Source organism: Notolabrus celidotus, chromosome 12, assembly GCF_009762535.1.
Source record: "Notolabrus celidotus isolate fNotCel1 chromosome 12, fNotCel1.pri, whole genome shotgun sequence".
Classification (NCBI taxonomy): Eukaryota; Metazoa; Chordata; class Actinopteri; order Labriformes; family Labridae; genus Notolabrus; species Notolabrus celidotus.
The window spans coordinates 3,463,085-3,480,609 of record NC_048283.1 but is presented as its reverse complement, the minus strand read 5'-3'; the positions used below and the strand labels follow the sequence as shown (position 1 = coordinate 3,480,609).

The following is a 17,525-nucleotide window of genomic DNA, read 5'->3' as shown; positions in this document are numbered from 1 at the left end:
TTCTTCTTCATCTTCTTCTCCTTCTTCTTCACCTTCTTCTTCTTCTTCTTCACCTTCTTCTTCTTCTTCTTCTTCTTCTTCTTCTTCTTCTTCACCTTCTTCTTCTTCTTCTTCACCTTCTTCACCTTCTTCACCTTCTTTACCTTCTTCACCCTCTTCACCTTCCTCTTCACCTTCCTCTTCACCTTCTTCTTCTTCTTCTTCTTCACCTTCTTCTTCACCTTCTTCACCTTCTTCTTCTTCTTCTTCTTCTTCTTCTTCTTCACCTTCTTCTTCTTCTTCTTCTTCTTCTTCTTCACCTTCTTCTTCTTCTTCTTCTTCTTCTTCTTCTTCTTCACCTTCTTCTTCTTCTTCTTCTTCACCTTCTTCTTCTTCACCTTCTTCTTCTTCACCTTCTTCTTCTTCTTCTTCACCTTCTTCTTCTTCTTCACCTTCTTCTTCTTCACCTTCTTCTTCACCTTCTTCTTCTTCTTCTTCACCTTTTCTTCTTCACCTTCTTCTTCTTCACCTTCTTCTTCTTCTTCACCTTCTTCTTCTTCTTCACCTTCTCCTTCTTCTTCTTCACCTTCTCCTTCTTCTTCACCTTCTTCTTCTTCACCTTCTTCTTCTTCACCTTCTTCTTCTTCTTCTTCTTCTTCTTCTTCTTCTTCTTCTTCTTCTTCTTCTTCTTCTTCTTCTTCTTCTTATTCTTCTTCTTCTTATTATTATTATTATTATTATTATTGTTATCACTTCTTTTTTTATCTGTTTTTTAGTAAGGTTTTCCATACTCCTGCCTTGTTTACATGTAATTCTGTAAGTCTACTATCACTTGGTCACCCTTCTCTTGTAATCCCATTTCTTGCACAATAGAAAAAAGTAAAACAAAAAGAAAAAAGGATATATCCGAACGTTTCTGTTCATGTTCGTCATTTAAATCCCAATTTCTGAAAAATATGAACATATTAATATCCAACCATGTCCATTCAACAAATACATTGTCAATACCAGCAACAACATATATCAAACTGAGCAATGAACAACATCTTTAAGGTATTTAACGTCAGAAATGTGAAGGCGTGAACAACAGAAAAATATGTGTATGTCATTTCTGTCATGTGTGTGTTGTTTTTTTGTCACAGGCTCACATCAGTGGACTGATCAAGTCTAAATTCACCAGCTACAAAGACTTCCACACTCTGATGTACACGTGTGCTGCCGAGTTTGACTTCATTGAGTTAGAGGTGAGGACCGGGAACACCTTTCCTCTCAATCACAGCTGACATTTTCTCGACACCGTGTCCTTTTGACTTTCTGCGCTGAGACACTCTCCGATAGAGAAGTCTGTCTCAGGTGGTTTGGTGTGAAACTGTCACCTTTCAAACTGCCCCTCAGCCTCCTGTGAACATGTCAGAAAATACCACCTATCACCTGATCCTTTTCTCACAGCAGGTCTCAGACTTGTCAGGAGCCAGATCTGTGCTCTGAGTTTTACAGGAAATAGAAACCTGACTGCAGAACCTGGCAGCTAATTTTGAGCTTGTTTCGCATGTTGTGAAATGCAAGCAGGCAGTTAGAGTGGAGTGAACATTATTAGACCACTCTGTCTCACTTCTTAGCTCCCCTCAGTATGTGTCTCTATCTCTTTCTCTCCTGCAGACCCCGATACGCTACCTCAAAACATTACTGCTGCCCGTCAACATGCTGGTGGTCGCTCTGATTGCTTGGAGGGTAAGTTTTCTCGTAGATTTTGGACCGTTACTCAGAATGGAAAACACTTTAGTTTGTTTTAAAAGCAGTAGAAAATATCTCAAAGAAAGAAGCTTCTTTCTGAATGCAGTGCTTGACTTACATTCTTGAGCTTTAATGTGATCCACTCAAAGTCCTTGGTAAAGTTGATCCTTGCTCAGCCCACCCACATGAGTCTAATGAAGGTTTACTGTTACATGGGACCTGTTTTACAGTGTACAGTGTCAAAGGTGCCAAATTAGAATTATAAAGGCTGCACTAGGGATGTACATCAATGTGATCAATCTTTGTAATGTTAACGATCAATTATCGATTAATCATTAGAAAAAGACGTCAAAAACAAAGCCAAATGCGTTTTTTCCCTTGAATCAAATTTACCTTCAACACACAATATATATAACTGACAGTATTGAATATCTACGGATCGTATTGAGGTGTTCAAAACGTTAAATAAGCTGAATATCAAAGTGTGGAGCAGGCTCATAATCTCCGCAGACATACAGTCATAAAAGTGAAGGCTCAGACTTCAACAAGGGAACTGAACAGAAACATATTTCAGACTCAGTGTCCAGTTTTCTGTCTACTCGTTCTTATTGAGAATAAGCATGTGAACGTGGTCAGGTGTCAGCCGGGAGCGCAACCGGGTCATAATCAGTCCGGCGGCGGAGAAAAAAAGCGCTCGTGGAGACCTGTCACTCAGCCGCAGCCCCCAGCTGAGCGTCTCCACTGTTAGCAACACCTTCAGTCAGCTGATTCACATCCAAACATGCTTTAAACTTAAAACACCTCCCTTATAGATGAACCAAATATGACACCACATGATGTTTGGTCAAAAGTTTGGAAACACCTTCTCATTCAAGGGTTTGTATTTATTCAAATTATTGTAAACACTGTAGATTAATACCAAAGACATCAAAACTATGAAAGAACATATATGGAATTATTTAATGAACAAAAAAGTGTTAAAGCTAGGGTTGGTAGTCTTGGAAAACCAGCATGAATTTGAATGTAGCTTTTCCTCAGGACTCCGTCTAACCCCTCCCCTCCTCCCTCGGAGCTCCTCCAAAACGACGCCCCCCCTGCTCACATGCCCGAGCACCGCTGATTCTCGACCATATGATGGTGACTGATTCAAAACCGGTCCTCACCAAAACATTCTCATAGTGAAAGTTAAAAACACAAACAAACATGGCTGCTGTTAGTACTCACAACTATCATGCTAGCTGTATCCAGTTGTACTGGTGACACGATATCAGGAGAAAAGTTATAACACATATATAATACTGTAACAGCTCTACTGTTTGTTAAACGTGTTCAGTGTAGATGTTCTTAATTCCTACGTGTTCACGAATCGGCTCGTCATCCCTACAGCATCCGGACGGACGCTACAATACATATACATTTTCTGTAGGACTTACTGAACGTCATTAATTATTCTACTTGTTGGTGAGAGATTTTTAGACTCTGATCCGGACTACAGTCCTGAGCAAAGCACCTCATCAGGTCAGAGGGGACAGGCCCGAGGACGAGCGAGAGGGGCAGTAAATAGAGTCAGGGGAAGTAGAGGCAGGAGACGGGGACTCGGAGGAGTGCACGCCGGGGAAATGTACGCGCAGGAGGCGGGCAGAACGGCTGGACGGGATTTGATTGGTTTAAAATTTGGGGAGCCAAAAAAGGCTGATTGGTTGGTGTTTTCCCAGGTTTACTCCAGCTGTAGATAGCAGCTTTTTTTCACTCTTTTTTAGGAACACATCATGTAATGATTGCCATCAGGACATAAAGATCATTTTAACCAGTATGACAAAAAGTGTATCTAAATCTGATTACCAACCCCAACTTTAAACAAAGCAGAATATGTTTTATATTATAGATTCTGTAAAGTAGCCCCCTTTTTCCTTCATGACAGCTTTGCACACTCTTGGTATTCTCTCAGTCTGCTTCATGAAGTGGTCTCCTGGAATGGTTTCTAATTAACATGAGCCTTGTCAAGAGCTCATTTGTAGAATGACTTGCCTTCTCAATGTGTTTGAGACCATCAGTTGTGTTGTTCAGAGGTAGGGTTAGCACACAATGGATAGCCCTATTTGACTACTGTTGTAATCCAGATTATGGCCAAACCAGATTATTTCATAGTTTTGATGTCTTCAGTATTAATCTACAATGTTTCAAATAATTAAAATAAATACAAACCCTTGAATGAGAAGGTGTGTCCAAACTTTTGACTGGTAGTGTATGTATGATAATCTGCTGACACAACAGTTCATGTCCAACAAGACAAAATGTATTAAAACAGCAACAATCAGGACTCCAGATTTCCACAGGTTCCACAATCTGTGCAGCATGCATCATGGTCTGTAGATGAAGGTAAAGAAAAATTCCCCAAAAACCTTTAGAAGGAAAAGAAGGAATAAAACTTGGACAGCTCTAACCCCCAGGACACGCAGGCATCGAATAGATGCTGTGGAGAGTCTAAAAGAAAAATAATTTCATTAATAACAACAACAGATGTGATTTATACCCGTCCTCTCTTTTCATATAAAATAAAGAGTTTCCTCAGAAACGATGAAGATGTCTCAGAAAGTGTCAGAGCTGCAGTTTGAAGCCAGCAGCCATCAAACATGAAGCTCACATCAGTTTAGGGCCTCCAGATGCTGGCAGGGAGACAGAGCTGTGAGTCTGTCTTCTCTGATTACTTCACCAAGCAGATTTTTTTTAATTCAGAGAACTTCACTTGTCTTTTTCGCTCAGCAGGAGAGGCACGGTTGACATCTACACGTGTACACTTCAGCCTTAAGATAGAAAGACAGGGAGATTCATCGCTGATTCCTGAAATATTTAAAGGGCTGAAACTTCCGGCAGAAATGATATTAAAGAGCTGCTCTCTCTGCGCTCTAATCTCATTACGGCCAGCCCACGCTGAGCTAAGAATACATGAGTTGATTTGACAAAGCATGATACTCTGTACCAGCTGAGGAAGCTGTGAGGAGATCTGCTCATTCACTGCACATTCTTTAAAAACGTAAGACTCCTTCACATTTGATTCCAATGATCCGTTCCTTTTCAGACTCTTCAGGATATAGTCCGGTTTCTGAGGAACGGAGGGAAGACTGACGAAGTGGATGAATGCACAGGGTGAGCATTACTAGACCGTTCGCTGGTTTCAACCTGTTTGCAATGAATGAATGAATATTTCATTTCGTGTCTCAACATTTACATAACTCATCCCTTGAGGAATAATTGAGACACATTTAATAAGTCTCAATTATTCCTCATGTTAGCTTACCCTTAATCTTACAGCTTAATTTAGTAACATCAACAGAATATACATAGAACACAATGGAGGGTAGAGATAACCTTCTAGAAGTGTGGGATTGCAGTAAATCTACTTTCTCACGTTCCTAATATGTGATCAAATGCTGTTATCAGTTGTGTTGCTTTAAACAGTTTACTTAAACAACATTTACAACTTGTTGTAGAAAAGCAATATCACACTGGAGGTCATGCTGTTGTGCTGAATATACCCACAGTATTTATGAGCCGTACAGATGATGGATGGATGGAAAGTCAAGAGTGGTAACAAAATGCCACTGGAAAGAAACCGAGACACATTTGTGACCAGGTCTTTGCCTGAAGACGACATCTGTGGCAACTCTCCCTGTGCAGATAATATGGTCCGAGGCCCACAGCGCTATCCCGGTCTGCCCGGACAATCAGGAAGCCATCAATGGAGACGTTGTGATCAGAAATATCCTGATGCAGCCACGTTTCCGTCAAGCACACCATACTACATTCCTGATACTCCGTCTGACTCCTGGCTAGTCCTGTTAGCTCGTCCATCTTATTAGCCAGAGATCTCACGTTGCCCATGATGAGAGAGGAGAGACACGGCTTCTATCTCCTCTCCATAAACGTCCGTCTTCTTATACCAGCTCTCCTCCCTACCTCCGTAGCTCTATGCCTCCTCTGCCTCAATGCGTCCTAAATCTCCAGAGTTCTGCAGGAACATCCTGTTAGGTATCATATGAGACAAGAGCTTCACAGAATTATAACTGCTCACTTTAATTAAAGCTGCTGTTGGTAGGAATGGTGTTAAAAAGCTGTTCTTTTTTTCCTGCTGAGTTTGGAGAAAAGGTCATAGGGGTGCAACGGATCAAAAAACTCACGGTTCGGATCGTATCACGGATTTGAGTCACGGATCGGATCATTTTTCGGATCAACAAAAAAAAAAAAAAAAGAAAGAAGACAAGACAAATACAACTTTGTCCCTCTATTTATTTTGTAAAACACTTTTGCCCATTAAAGCTGCTGTGAGGAACTTTTGTTTTGTATCGATTCTGGCGCCCCCTTGTGGACAAAGTGATACCTCTTATCTCTTGTCCTATACATGCAAAAGTAGTGTTTTCAACAAAAGCCTCATCCTGTTGTCTTCAACAGTCAACTTTATCAGGCAATGTGATTATTTTCCATGAAAACAGTCAAATAAAGGCTGTTTCTGAAGCAAGATGCCCATTATCTGGTCTGGGACCTACCCCCCCAGGGCGGTTTCAGGCATTAAAAATTACAACAGAGAAGGTTTTAGTGTTGCTGCTGATGGTCTTGTTTGCTATTGAAGGTTATAAAGAGGCATCAGTATCATTTTCAGTCTGTTTCTCAGCCAGTTCAAAACTCCTCACAGGGCCTTTAAATAAAAAAAACATTCAACTCAAAATTTACTGCATGTGCAAAGCATCTGTGGGCCCAGTCCTGCCTCATTCACTGCATTTCATGGCATGGCAAGTGAAGGAGAAGAGGAACTTCAAAAGTTTCACTCTATTCTTCTTTCATTTGCTGATTTTCACCGTCCACTTTTCTTTGAGCTGCAAACTGTGAACACCGTATTTTTCTAGGGTCCTACAGCTGGCAAAGTGCCAACATGCGAACTGCTCCATAAACGAAAGTGAAAGTTAAAAATTGCACTCGCAGCATTGGACTCTAAGTGACCCAGTAACAGGCTGTCTGCATATCTGACACGGAGAAAAAAATCCTGGTAAACACGCGGTGACCCGACCAAAACACAGAGTGAAGGAATAACAATTCGGGGGCCACAAATAGGCGGCCGGATGCGGCCCGCGGGCCATGTACTGACGGCCTCTGGTCTAGTGAGTGCGCGACTGAATTTCATAACGTGGCTCAAGCACATTCAGCATTCACTGTATTTCACAGGGAAACCATAATGCTCCAATACATGTGACTTACAAGATGCAGGAGGGTTATAATGTTCCTCTGCTCCTTCACTTGCCATGACTACCACTGCGCTTGACGAGTGAGTTGACGCGCAACCTTTTTTTTTCATCAACCGATCCGCGGACCACGTCCGTGCCGAACCGTGGAGAGGCATCTGTACGGATCACGGATCAACGATGATCCGTTGCACCACTACATAATACCCATTGGTAATCATCTGTAAGTGAAGTAATTTGAGATTCTCTGTGTTTTCTAATGCCTTTGTATCAAGCAATGTTATTATTCCCCTCGTTCCCGTTATCACGGACCAATCAGAGCTACTCCCCGACCCTTTGTCACCCTGATTGGCTGGGAAGCCACTACTTCCTCAAAGAACGAGCATAACGATCTTTTGTGGGCGGGGTTACGGGAGCAGAGAGGGGAGGGGTAGTGTTGACATTCGAAATCTCTCTCCGAACTGATGTTTATATCACGACTACCAACAGCAGCTTTAAGCTTTGGTCAGTCAGTTATCAGGTATAAAGCATTTGTACATTCTTTTGTAGTTCTTAAGTTTATATACATCTATCTGTTCTTTGTTGCAGGTCTGAATTAACTGGTAAAGGAGAGGTAAGAGAACCCTTTATTTCAGCATATCTTCATTTATGGATTCACAGTTTTCTTCCCTTTTTTAAACCGGTTTTCTTCAACAAGATTTCTTGAGTGGAGTCATGTCTGCTCATGTTCTCCAGAGGTTTCATCCCCTCTTCTCATTAGTACCAAATGAAAGGCAGCTTCCCGTCTGCTCTGAAATGACTCTTTGTCAGCCTCTCTCCCAGCTGCTTCACCACGTTTTCTGTAACATCTCCTCAAAGGAGGGGAAAAAGTGGAAGTGGAAGTTTCCTGAGTTTTACAGATAATTGCTTTAATGTTTCTGTACGGCTCAATGAGTTAAACCGCAGAGACCCAGGGGTGTTCTCCGTCCTCCCAGGGATAGCTGTGTTAAAAAAAGATCAAAGCATCCAGCAAATGTCATTATACAGTCTGTCCACAAAATTAGCTTTTCTTTCCACTTTAGATCAGTTTCACTCGAAGGGAAGCCACCTCTGAAGAGATAGGAGCCGCACTCTTCAGCTGCAACTCATGATTCCATTAACACCTAGTGAGCTCACTCTTTAAAAAGTATCCAGTTTGAACGTTTTAGGGCACAAAATTAATTAATCCTCGTAGGCTAACGCTAACCTACTTTGCAGAATTAACATCCATTTACTTGTAGCGCCTCCACTGCCTTAATGGAGAGACAAGCTTGTGTTACTGTAAGGCTGCAACATTTAACATCCATGTTCTGTCACATCGGGGATGAGGAGTCCAAAATATGCTTCCTCACGTTACATCTGGCGTAGCTGGACTTGATTTGCTGGTTTTCTCCAGCTCCTAAAAATATCAGTCCAATGCAGAAGTGCTAAAAACTGCAGTTCATCGAGGATCTGCTTGAAGCTGGCTCCTGAAGTACAGGAAACCACATACACACCAATTCAAAAAAGACGATCTTTACAGCAGAAATAAACATGTTTACATGTTTTCATCTCGCTTGGATTATTGTAACTCTCTCTCTACATGTCTTAGCAATACATCCTTGAACCGCCTACAAGTGGTCCAAAATGCTGCTGCTGCTAAACTGTTGACCAAATCATCTAAAAGGTCTCATGTTACTCCAATCCTTATATCTTTGCACCGGATTCCAGTTAAATGTAGAATCCTGTTTAAAATTCTTGTTGTGCACAGAGCACTCAATGGTCAGGCTCCAGTCTACATCAGGGAGCTGCTGAAGCCATATAACTCCAGCAGGACTCTGAGGTCCTCTGATCAGGGTTTACTGGTTGTGCCTTGTACCAGGTTAAAGACTAAAGGAGACTGTGCTTTAGGGCTGTCAAAATTGCTCCAAAATGACATTCGAATGTTCGCTCTAAAAAAAAAACATAGGTTTGAACCATTCGAATATCTATATTTGCGCATTATGTCAATAACAGGTGGTCAAACTAATACAAGGAGATTTCAGATTTAACATGGCTAAAACATACCTACACATTACAAAACAAGTAAATGACCTAATGGTCTGTACCGTAACACTTTTAAGACTGTAGACGTCTCGCTCGCTCGCTCGCCCCCCTCCTCTCTGTGCGCAATGCGCTGAGTGAGTGCTGAACAAGACTTGTGCGAGCAATTAAAGGTCCCGACTCTTGTCCCTGATATAGGCAGGCTTCATTCAGTGATTCAAGCAAATATTAACATTAACTGAAGTTAAAGTTAAAAACGAAAAAGTAGTCCACTTACATTCTTGGCGCTTGTATAAAAAAAGAGAGGAAAAACTGCATTTTATCCCAGTGTCACTGATTGTCTGGCTCTTTTAGTCCACTGTCAATGCAGGGTCTTAGGCCTGACAGGTTATTTGCCGAAAACACAAGACAGTCCACATGTGAAGAAGACAGTTCACATGTGAAGAAGACAGTTCACATGTGAAGAGGCCCGATCTCTTTTTATTCACTATATTCCCAGCGGAGAAAAAGACGCGTTCAGAGCGCACTGAGGATCCGGGGAAGGAAAGATTTCTCTCTGCCGTCTGCTTCACGCTGTGCATGTGTGACTCCTGTGACCTGTCCCTGACCCGTCATGCAGTGCGCCCACTCGCAAAGCAGCCGCCGATGTGTTTTTTTTCCACAGTCGAATATTCATTTTCACAATCGAATCTCTGTTTTTTTTTTAATATTCAAATATATATTCAAATTTAGAATATTCGTTGACAGCCCTAGTGTGCTTTCCAGGTTGTTGGTCCTAAACTCTGGAACAGTCTCCCTCTGGAACTGAGAACTGTGGACACTGTTGACGGGTTCAAAAAGCAGTTGAAGACCCATCTGTTTAGACTTGCCTTTGTCTAATCTGTCTGTTTTTATTTCTTGTTTTTATATTTAATTGCAATCTCAGTTTAGCCTTTTAATGTGTTTCTATTGTTGTTGTTGTAAAGCACCTTGTGACCTCTGTTCTTCAGAGGTGCTCTATAAATACATCTTATTTACAGCCTGGTACAAAAAACAAGTGATATATCCTTACATCCCTAGTAAGGTTAGATATGATGCAGTATGAAGCTGTTTAGGACTCCAGATATATGTGGTGCAGACTGTTTTGATTTTGCTGCTGATGTTCATGAAAGTTAACCCTGTCTGTTTTATCGACGCTGCACTAGATGGTGTACCACAGTCTGCAGCTGGTGGCTTTCGCCGTTCTGGCCGTCCTCATCATGCGTCTGAAGCTTTTCCTGACGCCCCACATGTGCATCATGGCCTCACTCATCTGCTCCAAACAGGTCCATCTCTCACCTCCAGCATCTTATCAATACATCTGACAGTTGTTGATTGTAATCTGTTTCCTGTTTGACTCTCTCAGTAACACTGCCTCTCTCCCTCCTGCCTGTTTTGTCAGTTGTTTGGCTGGATTGGGGAGTGGTTGAAACACCACGCTGCAGTGTGTGCAGTCCTGGCCATCATGGCCATTCAGGGATTTGCCAACCTGCAGGCTCAGTGGGCCATTATCGGAGAGTTTAGCAACATGCCGCAGGAGGAGCTGTTGGACTGGATCCAAGGAAACACCCCTCCTGGTGAGCACAGGGAGTGAATATTGTCTTCTTATAAGAAGACATTGCTCTTTATAATCAGCTAATCTTTTTATGATTGTGTTATAAGAGCTTTCCAGAGTGCATAAACAGAAGCAGCTATAAATATGCTTTTAAAACACACACAGTTAGAAAAGAGGAGAATGTAGAAGTGGTGAAAATAGTCACTCTTTGTCTGCAACGTGTCCCTCTGGATCAGAGTCTGAGCCTCTGAGACCTTTACATGTCCTCATGTTTCTTGTCTTGTGTGTGCTCGATGCAGATTCTGTGTTTGCTGGAGCCATGCCCACCATGGCCAGCGTGAAGCTTTCAACAAGTCGGCCCATCGTCAACCACCCTCACTATGAAGACGCTGGTCTGAGGTCAGTGGTTTCACAGCAGCACAACAACTCGTCTACACATAGAACGGACACGTGATCGACGTAGTGCTAGAAGCAGTTTTTCTATCTTGTTCAAAGCAATCTGAAATCTTTAGTATTAGAAGTTTAACCTTCTTGGCATCATTTTTTTACTAAACTGCATAAAATTGGACTAAAGTTTACCTTCTTCATGAAATCGGTGCCTTGCAGGGAGAGAACCAAGTTGGTCTACTCCATGTACAGCCGCATGTCTGGAGAAACAGTGAAGAGGAATCTGATGAAGCTGGGCGTGGACTTCTTTGTCCTGGAGGACTCCTGGTGCACCAGGCGAACCAGGTACCTCAGAGAGCCAACTTAGACCCTCAGTCACTTCATCTTTTTGTTGTGGGTGTTTGTGTTAAAAAATGATTCAAACTGGAAACCAGATGATCTGCTTTAAAAAGCTTCACTTTTTATTTTTCCCTCCATCGTTTCTCTCTTTTCCTTCTTTCCTCCTCACCCAGGCCTGGATGCAGCATGCCAGAGATCTGGGATGTTGAGGATCCCCAAAATGTGGGTAAAGTTCCCCTCTGCACCCACATGTCCAGGAATTCACGACCCCACTTCACCACAGTCTTTTCAAATGACATTTACAAAGTCCTCAAAGTCCCAAAAGCTACCAAAGATCTCAGATAACATCACGGGATGCATCATTTCAACACCAAACTCTTTGATGTTCTGTGATCTCTCTCCACTGCTCCTTTTTTTCCTTCCTCCCTTTTTTTTTTACAGGTTTTTGCCGATTACTGCCATTGCTGCTTTGTACATTCTCAAATGGCCCCGCCGTTCAACTTCTCGCTGATCTCTGACACCCTGAACGTTGAACTTACGATTGGTTCAACACATTTCCCATGAGACTCTCCACTTTTGGTGCTCTCATGGTTTGCAGTATTTGTAACTTTAAGAAGAAAGTCCTCGCTCAGCACTTTTTGCTGTTTTTCTTTATCGCTCTGTCTCTGCTATCCGGTGAAGTGACGCCGTATGACACCCAAGTGAAACCAAATGTTGTTGAATCTCTCTCTCACTCACTTTGTTGCGTCATTTCTGTTACTTTGGCTCCCTACTTTAAGAGATGTCCTCAAAAAAGATGCTCGTCAGTATTGTTTTAACTGTATATAATTCATTTTCTTTGACTTTCGCTGAAGGAGTCCGTTTTGTCTGGCTGGACCAATCGATGATGTCCACATACTGTGAAGCTATGCCCTTTGACAGAAGCTGACTTCTTCTTTTGTTATGCACAGTGTTGATCTCTAAAAAAAGAGTTTCTAGTAGTACACTATTTTTATAATTTATTCGTGTGAGTATTTTTATGCACACTAGGATGTTTTTTCTTCAGAAGCAAACAGTGTTTTAAAGTCTTTGGTATTACAGGGAAAGTTCTGCTCTTGTGTTCAAAAGCTTTTAAAAATCATTCTAATACATATCACTCAGCCTTGGTGTCGAAGTAGATTCACTTAAAAGGTTCTCACCAATCAGAGGAGCTTTAGCTCTTATTAAAGGTGCAGTGCGTAAAGGCTGATTATACTTCAGCGTTAAATCGACGGTGTAGCCTACGCCGGAGGTCTGCGTAGCTCCTCCAAAATGTGACTACCCGTAGAATCGACGCCGTGATTGGTCCGCTCGGCGGCATTGTACACGTGTTCCAAATTATTATGCAAGTTGCATTTTTGTGAATATTTTAAAAACAACATCAACAGTCGTTTTCAAATGTATTAGGAAGTCAGATAGTGAATATATTTCTTCAACTGTGTATTTAAAATGATTCTTTTTGGCTGTATTTTAAAATAAATGCAAAAACTGCAGAAATGAGTCTGCCAAATTATTATGCAAGTTCGTGATCAGAGCATATAACTTGGGAAAATTAAAAACTAGGCACCATTTTTAATGTTCTATTGATTGAAAATGATAATATTTACTACAACTGTATTCAAACTTCAACAGCTGTACCTTGTATGGCTTTCCAAAGAGGCTCTTTTGAGCTGTATTTCTTGCCATTACTGTAAATGATCTCCTTTATTATTGACCACAAGTCCTCTGTCGGGTTGAGATCGGGTAAGCAGGCAGGCCAGTTCATGAGGCAATCCTCTTTTGTATTTTACAACACATTCAGCTACAGTGAAAAGATGCTAGTGTTCATGCATGAGCACAATGCACCGTCACATGCCTCACGTTATTCCCAGGACAGGACGGCATCTCAGGGCTTCAAAGAGGATCGCCTCATGAACTGGCCTGCCTGCTCACCTGATCTCAACCCGACTGAGAACTTGTGGTCAATAATAAAGAAGATAATTTACAGTGATGGTGAGAAAGAGCATCTTTGGAAAGCCATACAAGGTACAGCTCACAGTGTCAGCAGAGAAGTCAGCAGAAATTAAATCAGTTTACAGTGACCTCTGACCCTCACTGAAAGGAGGTTAGATTGGACATTTAAGTAACACTTTAGATTTGAAATGTAAAGACTTTACCAGTTTTATTTTGAAAACTGTTGTTTGTGTTGAAGTTTGAATACAGTTGTAGTAAACATTATCATTTTCAATCAATAGAACATTAAAAATGGTGCCTAGTTTTTAATTTTCACAAGTTATGTGCTCTTATCACCAACTTGCATAATAATTTGGCAGACTCATTTCTGCAGATTCTGCATTAATTAAAAAATACAGCCGAAAAACATCATTTTAACCACACAGTTGAAGAAATATAGTCACTATCTGACTTCCTAACAAATTTGAAAATTACTGTTAACATAGTTTTTAGAATATTCACAAAAATGCAACTTGCATAATAATTTGGAACACGGTGTATAAAGAGTTTTAATGGCTGAACAGTAAAAGGCAGCAGTCAGCTATCTCCTGCTGTGCTCGCGGTTACATTTTCTTAAACTCTCAATGGTTTTGTAAAATAACCAATGTACAGCCTTTAAAAGGCTTTCATCTTTACTTCAAATTATTGTTTGTTGCCAAAGTAAGTCTTGTAAATAGAGTTGCATATTTGGGGTACTGTAGCACATGAAAGATGTATGTGTAGTGATTGAGAACTATCAGTTTGGGGGTACTGTTACTGCCAATCCAGACTATTTGTAGCAGTGGATTTCATTTAAATGGTAGCAGTTGTCAGTTTGTCCGCCGGGCCACGTTAATGACACGACCTTTCAAGAAATGTCTCTGCTTTCATGCAGTGAGAAGATTGAGTACCACTGTTGTGTTTTTAAAAGAGAGCTGTGAACGCTCGCCTGCGTCCTTTCATCAACAGGGATTGGGACAATCTCTTTTCATACAGATTAAAGTTAAGCTCATTAGATCCGTAGCTTCTACTGTCAACAAGTGTCCTTCATACCCACTGTAAAACAAATCAACAGTGGCTTTAAGCCTTCTCCTATTAAATCAACCCACTTCTTAGTCTCCTACCTTGGTTGCCATTTTCTTCAAATTAGAGCATTACTTCTCGTCTGTGAAGCAGAATTAGTCGGTGTACAACAGGTTTGTGTTACAGTGATTGGACCAGCCGTCTTTACATGTATTGTTTGACATTATGGGAATAAAGTTGATTCACTTTCTGTTGCACTATTACGACCAAAATCCACCAGATCCATGTCCGGTCCGTCTCCGATCCGTCACGGCACCGGATCTGATAGGTTTCTATTCTAGTCTATCTGTTACCTCCCACTGGATCCGCTCCATTGTGTTCCGGCTGCGTCTCTGATCCGGCAGGTCGGAAAGCAACGGATCAGATACACAAGACTTCTATTTTTACTGGATGCTGGAGCACGACGCATCAATCCTAACAGAGCAGATGGAGCGGGACAGGAAGTCAGGCACCAGATCATTTTTAACTTAACTATGAAAACAAAATGTCATTTTGAGCAGAGCCAGGCCTGGATTCATGAAGTCAGAGGTTTTCAGAGGACCAGAAAGACAACATGGATGAGGAGAGGAGGTGGAGAATCCTTGGTTCAGTAAATACTGCAGGTAAACCTCGGTCACATGACTCCAGCTATCTGGTGGTCCTGCTCCGTGCTGGTGGTTGTTGACGGACGATAGAGCATGGAGCCGGACCGCAGCGGATTGAAGACGGACCGGACACGGGTCTGGTGGAAGTCCTGTGTTAGATGAGAAGACTTTTTTTAACCTTTGTCTGTATAATTAATCAGGGGCCATCGGGGGCTCAGCTCAGCTTAGCACAGAGACAACAAAAAGAATTAGTTGGCCTGGTTGTCAGGCCATTTTGAAACCTGGGCAAACACCACTTCTAAAAGTGTAACACTGGCAACTTGACTATTTCTGGAGTCTCAGCTGGTTATCTGTAACCTTGAGAAGTAACTGTCCTCAGCTACCAAGTTGTCCAGCACTAGTCTGGCATTGTCCATGCTCCTGGATTACCGAAAGCCTTGTCAATAGTTGCAGACTAAAACGCCTCTCGACCCTGCAACCAATCGAAGCAACAGAATGGGAGACTTGGTAATTGGTTGCTGGGGTAGGAAGCTTACTTAAACATCCAGTTGTAAATGTAAACCCAAGATGTTTACTGAACCTAATCGCCCAGTTTGTTTCATACGGATGAGATAGCTGTCAGCTATCGTCTTAGTTGTTGAAACAACACATTTTTGTTACATGTTGCTTCGTACAACTAAAAAGAAAATACATTTAAAAAAGAGTCAATCACAGGATTGTAAAAGTGCCCATATGTGGATTTTACCTTCGTAAAGAACCTAGCCCTTTGAACTGCAAGATTAATGAGTGGTTTTAATCTTCTCATCTAACTTTAGTGAAGAAAGTGAATATATAACTATCTCAAATTCTAGTAAAAAAGAGAGACATGTTACCGTGTTGGAGGAGAGGCAGCAGAACAAATGACCATCACCTCTTTGCCTCTGGACACAGGGTCAATTGAAGTCAGTGAAACACACCAGTTGGCATTGATGTAAATGGGCTCTGAGGCACGTTTACTCCTCCAACAGAACTACATGTCCTCAATGATTGATAAATACTGATCAGATTTACTTGGATTGGTTTTGTTTAAAACAGACTGTGCGTTTCTCTCAGCTTCAAAATGCTTCTTTGTGAATCAAAATGTTTATAACAGTTGAACTCGTTGTGGTACGACATGCCTTCATGCAGGTATTATCGTACGGTGAAAGAACAAATAAGACTGGTGAAGTGAATTTAAAACTGAAATTACACATTCGCAGCCAAAATAAAGTTCTTACTGTGAGGAGATGAAATGTGCCAGAACTGTTGGACTTTGACTTTCTTGTTGGAAGGCTGAGGTTTCATGGTCCAGGAATAATCTTGTGAGTGAAGTGCCCATGTTATGGAGTCAGACCTCCCTAAACACGTTCACATAAACACTGTATTTGATTCCAGTTGCAGGCGTTGGTGTGTTTCAGATGTCTTTTTATAATATTTGTCTATTTTGTTGTATTTTGAAAAATAAAATATTTGCCACTGGCAATTTTGTTTTCTTGTCATGAGTGTATGGTGAACAAATGAAATCTGTTCAGTAATGGTAACTAAAAATGAGGAAAAGAGAATTCATCATTATCTACACTTCATCATCAGAAGATTCAAAGACTCTGGGTTTGTACGGATGCTTGAAATCCTTGAAAATGTTTGCATTTGAATGTTGTGTTTTCAAGGTTTAAAAATGCTTGAATTTTGGGTCTAAGTGCTTGTACAGTTGTGCTCATAAGTTTACATAACCTGGCAGAATTTGTGATTTTTTTGGCTATTTTTTAGAGAATATGAATGACGAAGAGAAAAACTTTTTCTTCACTCATGGTTAGTGATTGGGTGAAGCCATTTATTGTCAAACAACTGTGTTCACTCTTTATATTGTAATGACGACAGAAACTACCCAAATGACCCTGATCAAAAGTTTACATACTCTGGTGATTTGGCCTGATAACATGCACACAAGTTGACACAAACAGGTTTGAATGGCTATTAAAGGTACCCATCCTCACCTGTGATCTGTTTGCTTGTAATCAGTGTATGTGTGTAAAAGGTCAGTGAGTTTCTGGGCTCCTGACAGACCCTTGCATTTTTCATCAAGTGCTGCACTGACGTTTCTGGATTCTGAGTCATGGGGAAAGCAAAATAATTGTCAAAGGATCTGCGGGAAAAGGTCAATTGAACTGTACACAACAGGAAAGGGATATAAAAAGATATCCAAGGACTTGAAAATGCCAATCAGCAGTGTTCAAACTCTAATTAAGAAGTGGAAAATGAGGGATTCTGTTGAAACCAAACCACAGTCCGGTAGACCAACAAAAATTTCAGCTACAACTGCCAGGAAAATTGTTCAGGATGCAAAGAAACCCCCACGAATAACCTGAAAAAAGGTGGTGTGGCTGTTTCAAGATGCACAATAAGGAAGCACTTGAAGAAAAAAATGGGCTGCATGGTCGAGGCGCCGGAAGAAAGCCATTACTACACAAATGACAACACAGTTGTTTGATAATAAATTGCATCACCCGACCACTAACCATGAGTGAAAGAAAAGTTTTTGTGTCATCATTCATATTCTCTGAAAAA

General features: G+C 41.3%; 1 protein-coding gene across 1 annotated transcript in view; it reads left to right on the top strand.

Moving 5' to 3' along the window:
- dpy19l1l (dpy-19-like 1, like (H. sapiens)) overlaps positions 1-12,287 on the top strand; it is a 50,160-nt gene extending 37,873 nt beyond the window's left edge. Inside the window, exons 14-22 of the mRNA XM_034698700.1 lie at positions 1,122-1,223; positions 1,639-1,710; positions 4,793-4,860; positions 7,536-7,560; positions 10,172-10,291; positions 10,408-10,582; positions 10,860-10,959; positions 11,167-11,292; positions 11,460-12,287. Coding sequence (XP_034554591.1) covers positions 1,122-1,223; positions 1,639-1,710; positions 4,793-4,860; positions 7,536-7,560; positions 10,172-10,291; positions 10,408-10,582; positions 10,860-10,959; positions 11,167-11,292; positions 11,460-11,631 — 960 coding nt within the window. The 3' untranslated portion in view covers positions 11,632-12,287. The remainder of the gene's footprint in view (positions 1-1,121; positions 1,224-1,638; positions 1,711-4,792; positions 4,861-7,535; positions 7,561-10,171; positions 10,292-10,407; positions 10,583-10,859; positions 10,960-11,166; positions 11,293-11,459) is intronic.
- The last annotated feature ends 5,238 nt before the right edge of the window (positions 12,288-17,525 follow it).